This window comes from Paroedura picta, chromosome 8, assembly GCF_049243985.1.
Source record: "Paroedura picta isolate Pp20150507F chromosome 8, Ppicta_v3.0, whole genome shotgun sequence".
Lineage (NCBI taxonomy): Eukaryota > Metazoa > Chordata > Lepidosauria > Squamata > Gekkonidae > Paroedura > Paroedura picta.
The window spans coordinates 41201736-41214395 of NC_135376.1; the positions used below are offsets into that span (position 1 = coordinate 41201736).

Consider the following 12660-nt stretch of genomic DNA (forward strand, 5'->3'; position numbering starts at 1 on the left):
CATCCTTGGTCATGATGTATACCCCAGGGGGAAAAAATCAGATTTGGATATTAGAGAGCTGGAAATGTGGTTATTCAGGTCCAAATCGCAGTTTGGTATTTGGATCCATTTTTTTCAGGTTTCTGATATTATTTGGCTCCATTGTTGCCTACAAGGAATCTATCCAGGGGGCTGGATGTTTTTAGGCAAAGGTGTTTTAAAGCAGATTGTATCATAGTTGCCGCAGAACTGCTAGTGCCTGTTCACTAAGAAAAACACCTAAGTTTCAAGGGAATTGGACCAAGTGGTCCAATTCTATGGGCCCTAAACATGCTATTGTCCCAACTATTCTCAATTGTTTCTGGGAGAGGATTCCAAGCTTTCTCCAGGGCAGGCAGTAACTACTTAAGATCAAGCAAAGCAGCTACTGACCAAAAGCATCTCAAAGCAAGCATAACCAACAACCCCCACGAATCAGGGTAGAACCAGGGAATCCCAATAGATGCATGAGGCAGTTTGGCAAGCTTAACATAATAAATGCCAAACCAGAGAATCCAAGCCAAGTGAAGGAGCGGCTGCAAGCCCAACGAGTGTCAAATCAGAGAATCCAGCCAACATCATCAGAGAATCCAAGCCAACTTCAAATCCACAAATCCAATGCAAACCAACCTGAGCAAAGAAAACAGTATTGCACTTGCAAGAACCACAGAGCTAATTTCGAAGTACAGAATCCAAGCCAAAGAAACCTGGCAACCTGATATCCAGCCGTGCCAAGAAGACACTGACACGCAGCAAAAATAAAGCAAAAAAAGTCATGGAAACCTTAAAACTGTGTCTCCTGATATTCCTGATTACTCCTGAATAATTCCAGACACCGTCTGGACACCTAAATATATTTTTGGATATATATTTGGACCAGAAGTATTTGAACAAACATCCCTAGCAGTCTCCATTATCTCAGCACTCATTTCTACAGGATGTGTACACCAACCCAAGCAGATTTGGTGGTGAGTGGGTGTGCCAATCTGTAGTCTTATAAAGTTGCCTACTTAACACATTATGCTAAGTCAAAGCATCTGTCTATTAAAATAAATACTGTCTCCTTTGACTGGCAACTGGTCTCCAAGGTTTCAGGAAGAGGTCTTTCATATCACATGCTACTTAGTCCCTTTAATTGGAGATACCCGAGATTGAATTTGGGATTGAACCAGGGATCAGCTATACATATAGAAGATGCTGTACCTTCTACTACCTCCTGAGCAGTTCTACTTCTAAGTAAGATTCCCATCTAATGTTTAAAACAGAATGCTGGGCTGACTTACCTGAGAACATGCATTTGAAAAATACACAGAGGGCAGTGCGGAAACATTTTGAGACAAGGAGGAATCTAGTTCAGACCTACTTGCCCTAGATGGAAATATGAAAGACCCTACTGGTGAAGGCATAACTAATGCTGATCTTGCTATACCATGGAGAAGTGACACTGCATAACCCTGGTTTTGCTTTAGGATGCTTTGTGCTGATCCTGTGTTGAGCAGGGGGTTGGATTAGATGGCCTGTATGGCCCCTTCCAACTCTATGATTCTATGATAGTTTTGATTAACCTTTATATACAAGATGGTTTTCTCAGATTACCAGGAGCTTCTCCTGTTCCTTATATACATATCTTAGTCAAGAACACCCCAAATTTAAATCAGTTCCAATTGCCAGGTGCCTCTTAGCACAATGCAGTATCGCCACAGACTCTGCAGTAACCCTCTTGGGTTGCTACTTACTTCAGTGTGAGCTTGATGTTGCAGGTGGAACAGGAGAAGCAGTTCACACACCATGCTTTGTTGAGAGCCGATACCACTAATGAGAAATATCAAACGAGGAGAGTATCAAACTGTGGAGTCAGTGAGGCCAGATGTAAAAGGAATCACTGATGCCTTGTCCATGCAGGACTGCAACAGCTGCACTAACCAACAGCCCCAAACTTACCATCCCCCTCAATCACATGACTGCAGTTATAGCAGACATCTCCAAAGAGCTGTAGAGAAAAACAAAATAAACAAACAACCCAAAATGAGAGGCCTTTCACTAGTGGAATCTTCAGCGCTGGTTAATTATGTGCAATGCAATAATGTCCCCAAGCCACAACACATTTCAGTTTGTCCCACACATCTGCAAACTTGTTACCTATCCATCACATTTAAATTGTTAGTCACTGAAGGTTGATTCTGATACTTTCACAAAGGCAATTCATCATTCTTTTATATCAGTAAACAAAGACCAAGACAAAAAAAAGGTAATATTTTAAAAACTAGATTCCTGAACAAATAAGGCAAATGCTGGAATTTTTCTAACTATGTTTTGCTCTGAGACTGTTTACTAATGGAGAAAACAGAAATCTGGCTACAATATTCAGATCAGTTCTTTCATGAGACATATATTCAAGAATAATGAATAACATCCCCGAATGTTTCCAAAGCCTAATGGTACCCTCTCTCTCAATGTTACACGCTGCCCATTTCTCCAAGTACACGGAATTTAGTATCCTCTGAGTGAACACTTGAGAATTACAGAACCTTTATAATATTTATTTTAAAATACACCAGCAGAGCAGAATCAAATGGGCAATTCTACAACAGATGGCTGATCTCCAAGGTCAGTGTTTAATTCTCTCTTTCCAGGCTGCATCTCCAGTTTTAATTCAGGTAGAAAACAGTCAGGGGTCTCTACCTCTGTCAATTCAACTGCAAACTGCTGTTTGGTTGCCTTTATGCTTCTTCTGTTCACCTGGAGAAGTGTCACCCTCTCCGAGTTCTCGAAAACATCTCTATTCAAGTATCCATCATGAGACCCTCTGCTTCCATCAACTGGCCATGCTGGACAGCCTGACTTGACAAAGTGTCATCTGTCAGCAGCAGTTACGCAATATACACAAAGAAGGAAGCGCAGAAATTGGCTGTTTATGGTTCAAGGTATTTGAAGCATTTTGCTTTGCATCCCAATGTTTTAAACTGTATCTATTAACACTGTAAACAATTTGTACATTCATTCATTCATTCATTCATTTATTTGGATTTTTATACCACCCATTCTTTACAGCTCCGGGCGGTTTACATGGAACATTATGAAATTTTACATGTATCAGATTGTTTCAAATGAACATTTTCCCAATTTTTCCATGGGCAACTGCCTTCTAGCTGTTCTCCTCATCAAAAACAAATGTATTTGATACAAAATTTGCAGACTTTACCTGGTTGTAGTGAGTTTCACAGTAAGCCAGACCCTTTTTCTCATAGTGCCGGTGTCCTAGGAATGGCTTCTCACACTTGGCACAAACAAAATGCTGTAAAATTAAGGAGTATGTTAGGTCTTGGAGTCTATTTTGGCGATAACCTTAGATTGGGAAACAGCCTGGATCAAACCAGTGGAGAATGTAGTAACCTCTAATCTTTTATCACTATTAAAGAGATCCTAAGCAGAACAAAACAACTCTAAATTCAGTGCAGTCAATAGATTTAGTCAGGTCGGCTTTTATTGTGTTGATTATTTCTAGCAATGTTATTACTCTTAATAACTTTTCAGCATTTTTTCCTGTCCCCGATCTCTTGGAATGAGGTATTCTAGAGATCTGAAAAATACATTCAAAAATGGCATGCACTTACAACTTCACACAGACAGTGGAATTATTGGGCATTAGTTTTGATACCTAACAGCCTTTGTCAGCAGCCCTGCTGCAAAATGCAGTAAGTAGTGCAATGGAAACATTCTCACCTCCACATGCCATTGCTTCCCTAGAGCATTGACCACGCGACCCTCAATTGGCCTGCGGCAGGCTCCACAGATTGGTATGCCCATCTTATCATGGCATGGAAGGCAATAGAGCTCCCCCTTCAGTTCCCGGGCATCTGCTGTCAGCTCCTTCCTGCACAAACAATGCCCCCCCCCAAAAAATGATGAGGAATGTTGGGAGAAAATTCTTTATGCTTTGATACAAGCTAATGGTTACTTGAGAACTAAATCCCAGTATTCTTCTGAGCCTCCAGCCAAATAAGGATAAAGGTCTCAAGAGAAAATATTAAAAACAAAGGTCCTTATTTTGACCCCTCCACTTCATGACTAATAACAAGGTTATGAAATACATTGCGTAAAGCCATTTTATAATGGTAGTTTTTCTGTATAATAGGGATGAGAAGAATTCTAAACCATTATAAATTATGGTGTTCAAGGAAGCCTTAGTTATGTTTCAGTACAGAATTTTCTCAACAAACTTCTTAAAACCCAGTTTTCATGCTGTATCAGAAAAGATCCAACTTGGGGGGGATATTGTGTAAGGGAAAGTTTATGAAAGTTCAGCACAATGATTACAGTTTCTCTAGTTTTCTGGTTCAACAGCTTTTTAGTCTTTCATTTTTAAAACAAATTGCGGCCAATCTGCTAAAACTAAGGCAGCAATTTTAGTCTGAAGAGCACTCATCCTCGAAAGAGACAGCATGATTACCCACTCTGTCTTTTTTTTGTTTGTTCCTTAGCTGTAACTGGGACAGATCTGGTTGACATACCCACAGTGGGTGCAGCTGAAGTGGTCCGGATGATAGGAGTCATTCCTGAACATCAGTGGCTGCTCATCAATTATCAGGTGGCATTTCTGGCAAATATACTTGCCCAGGCCCTTGGCTTTCTCACGATTATGGCAAGGCCTACAGAGGTGCCTAGAGTACAAATGCAAAGAAAGCAAAGAACTGGGAGGCCTCATCCATCATTTTTCATGCTTTATTTCTTAATGTTAGTGTGACAAAAAGCAGTTTGTTGATATAAATGCAAGTATGTGCAAGTCCAAGTCCACTGCACACAATTTTGCCACCACAATTGGAAGTCTCTTGATATATCCAGCTTTGCTTACCTGTCAAGCAAGGTGCATGGATCTAGAAGTTGCCAGTATCTATAAGAAATATTAATGGGTCAGGAGCCTGAGGTCTTATTCCAAGCTGTCTCCCAGGCTTCCTGAGAGATGCAGGCAGGTCATTTTGCCTCCAGGCCCCTGTCAGAAAACGGAGCTAATAATAGCCTCCCATGCCACAAAGTTGTTGTGTGGCTTTGTATTTTTACAAGCCTCAAATAGAAAGTCCCTGTGAGCATAAGTGGAAAGGAATGTTATTAACACCCCCTCTTCACAAATCCTCTCTCTTCTTTCCCTCCCTTGTTGAAGATACTGTAAATCCAGACAAGAGCCCCAGTCCCTAGAAAGAAAGCAGACAGCGTGCCTTTATAAAAGGGAGCATGCAGCTGTGTTCATCTCAGCATAATGGCATCAATTTTACTCCACACAGTGGAATGGAGACTAATTATACAGGGCAGGACACTAAGACCCTATAGCAAATGTCCTAAAGAGAGATCCCTCTCATTCAACTGAATAAGGGGCCTTCAGCCCTTTCCACTGACAAACCATTATCACCCCTGCTCATTCAGGAGCCCCGCTCTGCCACCCTATAGGCCCTCCTCCACTGCAGGCAAAGGGAGGTCTTGGAATCACAGAGCCGTTACTATGGCAGCCAGTCTACTCTCCCCCACTCCTACCATTATGGAATTATCCCCTTCTGAAATGTCCTGTTGTGTCTGCAACACCAAACTTCCCCTCCCTTTCTGTAACTCTTTCCAAGCCCTCTAAAATGGTCAGAGGGCTCCAAAGACTTGGTCTAAAAGGCTGGAGTTCAGAGGGAGTCAGAGACAGAAGAACAAACACTGGAATATTCATAAATACAACAGCAACTCCCCCTTCCAAGAGCTCTGCTGAAATAAAAACTCTTTCTCAGCAAATGTGTTATCTACCCTACTCTTATGCAAGCCAGATGATAATGGACTATCATCATTAGCAAGGCTCTATAAAGTGGGGCTTCCTCTTCTTCTCCCATTGAGCGGGTCTGCAGGATCATCACAGTTTTGCCAGCCGTGTTCTCTTTCTTTCATCTGCCAGCATTTGAACCAGATCTTTGTCCATCACCTTCGCAGGGCTGCAAGAGGTAAGAGTTTTGGCTCCTCAAGAGGTAAGAGTTTTGGCTCCAATGGGGAGGAAGATCTCTTTGTTTTGCACTAGAACAGTTTGTCACTTACAGCGATAAGTAGTTTTGTGGTGTCTACAAATTATAGGAGCTGGAAGATAAAGTACAAAGAGCAGCCTATGCATAATGCAAAGGCATTTTCCAAAAGAAGCTAAAGTGACTTTGATGTGTGATCCAAATAAAAAACCTATATGTACATTTTATTTTCTTCTGCATTTTATGTTTCATGGATAACATAAAGCATACAGTGCAAGAGATATTCAAAAGCACTTTTTAAAAAATTGTGTGAAAATGGTCTAAGAACCTGAAGCTAAAAAGAGCATGCACTAGTCTATTAAAAATTCCTTGAATTTTTCAAGGAATCTCTCCAGGTCAAGGGCAGATAGCTAGCATTATAAAACAATTTCAACATTTTTTTACAGTTAGGATACCCTCTTGTTGATAAAGTGTTTCTAACATGATGGTTTAAAAAAATCATTCTGCTTTCTTGGAGAAAATAATACCCTTGGCTTCAGAAGGAAAAAATGAATAATATCATCTTGGTTTTACTGCAAATTGATTTAGATACAGACCCCATTTTATTTTCTCTATTATCAAAATTTATCCTACTTTTAAGTATGAAATATCCCCAAAGTAGATTACAATAAAATACAATATTAATTAAAAGTTAATTTTTCTTAACGCCACACTAATGAAGAGAAAAAGAACAATCACCCAGTAACCAAAGAACGAACATAGTAAAATAGAATAAAATGAAACCCACAGAGCATTAAACCAATTAACAGACAAAAAGCCAAATGAACTACAAATACAATTAAGTGTTACTTAAGCCTGAAAAGATCTCAAACTTTGTGCATTTTGTGAAAGAGGGAATTCTATAATACCAAAAGTATCCCATCATATATGGCCACTTTCTGAGCATCTGATGGCAGTAGCAGAGACTCATCAGATGGCCTCAGTATGTGGACACAAGAGACAAACCTTTAAGCGAACGGTACCAATCTGTTAATGGGCTTACAAGTCAAACCCAATACTTTGAATTGAGCTTAGAAACTAGAGCCAATGAAGCTGAGCAAAATGTGATGCAATATGCTCAGCATGACAACAAGGTGGTTGGTTTTTACACCAGCTACATTTTCTGAGAACATATAAAAGGGAGTCCCATACTCAGCGCATTATAATTATCTAATTATCTACTCTGGAAGTTATCAGGGTACATGTTTCTACAGAAAGAGATATGGTTGGTAAAACTGATATAATTATGTATGCTGCAGAAATCATAACAGTAGAGTCATTTTTACCTTTTAAAACACCCAACATGTGGTTTCTTGTGGAAACCACAGCAACTCTCCAGAGCAATGTGAGTAACGTGCATAACTTGTTGGGCTTAAGTGCCAAGCATGAAATGAGCTGCAATGTGCAGTCACACTTCAAATACCACCACCCAACAGTATAAATCCAAAAGACTTAGAATAAACTGTATCTGGTTCTCTCACAACAGTCTATAGCAAACAAGGATAGCTCATAAGAAAATGCTACGTTAATTATCTATGGATTGATTCAAAACCTGTACAATAATAATATTTACAAGTGAATTACCCAGAAGCCCTTCTATATATAATTATACTAACACCATGAAGTTAGCAATCTTATCCCAAAAGTTTAATGTTAATCAATTACATGTGAAAAAGTTAAAACAACATACTTGTTTGCATACTTTGTTCCTTAATTTTCAAGTTAACTAATCAAATGAGATGTTAATGCAGACTTGTGATGGGAGCAACAGATGTGTACTTTCATTGCAAAAAACAGTTGTGTGGTATCCTGTTATAGATCAGGGTCAAGGTGCTAGAGAGGGAGGAGTTAATTTTGCTACTGAGCAATTTCCCCTGTCCTCACTCAACAGATGTTTTAAGCTCCAGGAAGAGAAAAAGACAGCCCAATATATGCACTTTTCTTTTTTCTTCTGGGCTTAGTAGTTTCAGATTGGGGAACAGCCCAGATGCAATAGTTAAACCTTCTTTTCCCAGCACTATTGCCAATCTTCTCACTCTCAATGGTTGCTTTTTGTAGTTGTAATGCACACTGGGGAATGTAATCACAAAAGACCAGTGGCGTGTGTGGTGTACACTATGGAACATGGTGGACTTGCAGAAGTAACTTTGAGAAAAAACAGAAGCTTGGATTTCTGAAACTGTATCTGATGCAGATATTACACTTTCCTCTACTCATTGCATGGTTTTTACTCTTAGCAAACATGGGATCAGAATTCCAAAAATACTAAACCATTCTGTGCCTCTGCAGATCTTGCAATCCACCAGAAGATTTGCTTGCTTCATAAATATGTATTGCAGCCTCACAGAAATTAAGTGCTCCAGCATTATGGCATTCTCTTTTAAAAATGACTTTTTATAAGAGGGAAAAGAAGTTCTCATATGTCAAAAATTGGACTGTGTTTGTAGAACCTTACTGATCTTAATGATTCTGTAAAGCTTGGTGCATTGTCCTCTTTAAGTATAAATATGTTTTGACTGCTCAAATTCCTTTGGAATGAACAGAAGAGAACAGCTCTTTCTTTTTCTTTTTGTAAAATTTCTTTTTGTACAAGGAACCACTCTGTGGTCATATGGAGGAATTACACTGTATTTTATTGAATTAATTCCTTGTAAAAAGAAGTATTTGGGGGCAAATAGTGGTTATCTAATTAAGTCTCCTCCATTCCATGTAAAGTCCGCTGCAGGTTGAGGTTTTCATTATACCCAGTAACACCCCCCCCCCTTCTTTATTTCTCAATATCAGCTTGAAAAAAAGTTCTCATGAACTTGAAAGCTTGCTCATTATTTTGGGACTTTTTAGTTAATCTTAATAAAAGGTATTATGTCTTCTTGTTGTTTGTTTTTTTAAGGGATCGACCACAATGGTATTTTTACTTTATACTTTAAGTTCTTGTTTCTTAGTAAGGTAAAGGTAAAGGTATCCCCTGTGCAAGCACCGAGTCATGTCTGACCCTTGGGGTGACGCCCTCTAGCGTTTTCTTGGCAGACTCAATACGGGGTGGTTTGCCAGTGCCTTCCCCAGTCATCACCGTTTACCCCCCAGCAAGCTGGGTCCTCATTTTACCGACCTCGGAAGGATGGAAGGCTGAGTCAACCTCGAGCCGGCTGCTGGGATTGAACTCCCAACCTCATGGGCAGACAGATTCAGACAGCATATCGCTGCCTTACCACTCTGCGCCACAAGAGGCTCTTTGTTTCTTAGTAGCAAAATACAATTCAAATAGTGATACCATTTACCATTTGCTTAACAAGTCATGTCTGGTAGTTATGTTCTATTCAGATTTCTGTATGGTTTCAGATTTGTATTAACCTAATCCTATTAGTAATTTTATTGACTGCATCAATTTATACCATGTAATTCACTTTAAACCCCAGTGAGAGAAGTGTACTACCAATAAAGTAAATAAATAACTTTGAGAAGATATTACGATCACCAAAAAGAAAGTGAACTATCAAGCAGCCACTTGAACTTCTGCTCCCGAGGGTCCTGCTCTGTTTGGGGGTGTAAGAAGGGCTGCTACTGAAAGCAGAAGGAATCTGAAAAGCCCCTGTAGAATCTGGCCTGTGACTGATATAAATTTAGCAAACAGGCTTGTTTTGCTTCCATATTGCTTTCTAAGATTATAAAGACAAGTTTCTAGGGTTTTTTTTTCTTTTTTTTATTATTTCAGGTTTACAGAAAGATCTACAGTGAGGAATGAACAGCCTAGCAGACTCTTTGGATGTGCTATTCAACACTTCTCTGGAAAGTTCAGAGCAATGTGGCAAAGAGACCCATATGGAGAACATCCTTTTTGCTACGTTCTATTTACTGGATTTCGTCCTAGCCTTTGTTGGCAATGCTCTGGCTCTCTGGCTTTTTATCCGGGACCAAAAGTCAGACACCCCAGCCAACATTTTTCTGATGCACCTCGCTGTAGCCGACCTGTCTTTTGTGCTGGTCTTACCAACTCGACTGGTATATCACTTTTCAGGCAATCACTGGCCATTTGGGGAGATCCCGTGCCGACTCACAGGCTTCCTTTTCTACCTCAACATGTATGCCAGCATCTACTTCCTTATGTGCATCAGCATAGATCGCTTCCTAGCTATTGTGCACCCAGTAAAGTCCATCAAACTCCGCAGGTCACTCTATGCCCATCTGGCCTGTGCCTTTCTGTGGGTTATAGTGGCTGTGGCAATGGCGCCTCTTTTGGTCAGTGTGCAGACTGCTGAGCTGAACAACAGCACTGTCTGCCTGCAGCTTTACAGAGAAAAGGCCTCACGCCATGCTCTTGTGTCCTTAGCTGTGGCATTTACGCTTCCATTTTTTACCACGGTTACTTGCTACTTATTGATCATACGCAGCCTGAAGAGCGGGAACAGAGTTGAGAAACATCTCAAGGAAAAAGCCATCAAAATGATCATCATGGTTCTCATGATCTTCCTCATCTGCTTTGTGCCCTACCACATAAACCGTTACATTTATATCCTCAGTTACGATGGCATGAAGACTTCCTGTGAAATGCAGCGGATCCTGGCACTTGGCAATCGCATCACTTCCTGCCTCACCAGTCTTAATGGTGCCCTAGATCCGATAATGTATTTCTTTGTAGCAGAGAAGTTCCGAGAAGCTCTATGTGGTTTATTTTGCAGCAAAAAGTCTGCCAGGCTACCGTCAAGTTGTGATGGAAAAACAAATGACAGCTCCTTAAGTGCTAAATCTGAATTGTAAATATAGCAAAATAACTTATTTTTGCATACTTTCCAAACCATTACAGTGACATTAACTAGCTAGCACAGTTGTATTCCGCCAAGATCACAGCCAGAGCTCATGCTTCACTCTTGAATACCAAGGAATGAAACGTAGAGATGTCACATGGCTGCCACCAGCCAGAGATAATTCCCTGTGCAATTTAACACATCAAACTATAACCTGCATTACTGAACTGGAGATTCGGGAAAGAAACAAGCGCTTAATATGCATAGTTGCTCCATTAAAAAAAAAACTGCACTGAAAGACAACTGAAGCAAATGTGAATTGTCTCAGACATCTACATTTCAAGAAGTCTGACATGCACTGTTTCTTGCAATTCCATGCTGTGCATGCAAGGAATATTCTCCAAAGGATCTAAGAATCTATTAAGGTGATTTGTCTAGGGGCTTTGTGAAGACTGAATATGGATTTTTATGTACTAAAGGAAATCTACAACTTTACCACAATGTTAGCAAAAGAAGAATGTTTGGATTCTTTAGAGAGCTCTAACAATTTCTCACTGTCCACTTTTTGGGCCATGCAGAATGCTGAGCAGGTTATAAATACCACACTAGCACTTAATACTCTTTGTTTGGGCCTTGTTTATAGAGTACTGTTTACAGAAACAGAATTAGAACAAAGCTCTGCAGCTTTATGTGGCTTCTATTTGAATGTGTATGATTAATGAATTGCATAAGAACTAAAAGATTTCTGGTAGCTTGATACAAATCACTAATCTAGTTCATTTTAACAGTAAGTGAGGCTACCCTTTCTGATGCACTTGCCATTACTGTCATATCCTATCACCTAAAGTGTCCACTTAAAGCAGCGCAGAGATCCTCAATACTGAATAATCACACCAGTTCATCTACATGCTGTGGTGTTAAAGTGCTGTGCCTGGCGTTTCAAGGTGGGGCTGTAATGTTATACAAGAGTATAAGAAGGGCGGTCTAATAATTAAACCAGACAGAGAGAAACAGACCTATCCAATGGCAATATGATAAATATGTTCATAAAAGAAAGAAAAGTGTCCTATTTTTGTAGTTTTCCTTGTTTCTTTATTCTTTAGGACTTCTGTCAAAACGGAATTCAGGTAATATCCATTTTCACTGAGATTCTTTCATCAGTGACAAGTCACATACGTGTCAATACAGACCGGTATCCCCATATCTATGTGAGCCTGTGGCCAGTATTATACTATTAATATATATAAGGACTTGTAATGTTATACATACACTTTTCCATAGTTGTTTGCACTTAATACCACCTGAGGAAAAGAGACTGTCCAAGACATCAGATGCAGGAAAGCCCGAAGTTCTCTTTTAATTTTTGTGTAATGCATTAATTACTAGGCTGGGGTAGGTATGTTATTTGAAGAATTCTGAGTAGGTCTATTTTTATTCCTTTATCTTCATATTGTGTATCTTGTTAAAAGTGAAAAAAGTTATAATTCAAAGAGAAAACTGAGCAGTAATCTGTCCTTCCATTTGCTATTAGTAAGTATCCAGATGCTCAAAAGTATCCTTCTTTGGCTCTTTGTCTAAAGAACTTCCCATGATTTTGATGAAGGTTCCCTGACTTGACCTGCATCCTACTCTTTGTGATTTGTTAAACTCTCCCCTATCTCATTCCTTCTGCTCTCTATACGGCATGTAACGGTCACTTTAAGTCTATAGACACTTTGCTGTTCATAATTCTGTCTTACGTATTATATATTTAGCACATATATAAACTTCATAATATGTATAGAAAATGGTTTGTTTTGAAAGAAATGGTAAGTGCCATAAAAGGGAATGTGTTTGTGTCAATGATTTTTAGATCTCTTTGTCAGGGCACACGTTTT

At 39.6% G+C, this 12660-nt stretch overlaps 2 protein-coding genes across 6 annotated transcripts in view; one reads left to right on the plus strand and one right to left on the minus strand.

Annotated features, from left to right (window-relative positions):
- Positions 1 to 12660, minus strand: part of LIMS2 (LIM zinc finger domain containing 2) — a 31696-nt gene that overhangs the window by 7374 nt on the left and 11662 nt on the right. For 2 of the 4 annotated variants that reach the window (XM_077349336.1, XM_077349334.1), the window contains exons 5-10: positions 4871 to 4909; positions 4530 to 4679; positions 3742 to 3892; positions 3221 to 3313; positions 1960 to 2008; positions 1755 to 1830 (exon numbers count right to left, since the gene is read on the minus strand). In XM_077349336.1, the coding sequence (XP_077205451.1) occupies positions 1755 to 1830; positions 1960 to 2008; positions 3221 to 3313; positions 3742 to 3892; positions 4530 to 4679; positions 4871 to 4909 (558 nt within the window). The remainder of the gene's footprint in view (positions 1 to 1754; positions 1831 to 1959; positions 2009 to 3220; positions 3314 to 3741; positions 3893 to 4529; positions 4680 to 4870; positions 4910 to 12660) is intronic. The other 2 variants (XM_077349337.1, XM_077349335.1) reach the window with 1 other exon arrangement.
- On the plus strand, positions 5311 to 11852 carry GPR17 (G protein-coupled receptor 17). Of its 2 annotated transcripts, none has more exons than XM_077349339.1 (2): positions 5311 to 6011; positions 9754 to 11852. In XM_077349339.1, exon 2 carries the CDS (start codon positions 9780 to 9782, stop codon positions 10794 to 10796), a length of 1017 nt encoding a protein of 338 aa, XP_077205454.1. In that variant the 5' UTR covers positions 5311 to 6011; positions 9754 to 9779; the 3' UTR covers positions 10797 to 11852. The 2 variants fall into 2 exon arrangements, with proteins under 2 accessions (XP_077205454.1, XP_077205453.1); XM_077349338.1 differs by having other exon boundaries at positions 5313 to 5987.

Bases quoted from the DNA above. Each gene is read 5' to 3' on its own strand.
- GPR17 (XM_077349339.1), top strand. From the start codon at position 9,780: ATGAACAGCCTAGCAGACTCTTTGGATGTGCTATTCAACACTTCTCTG.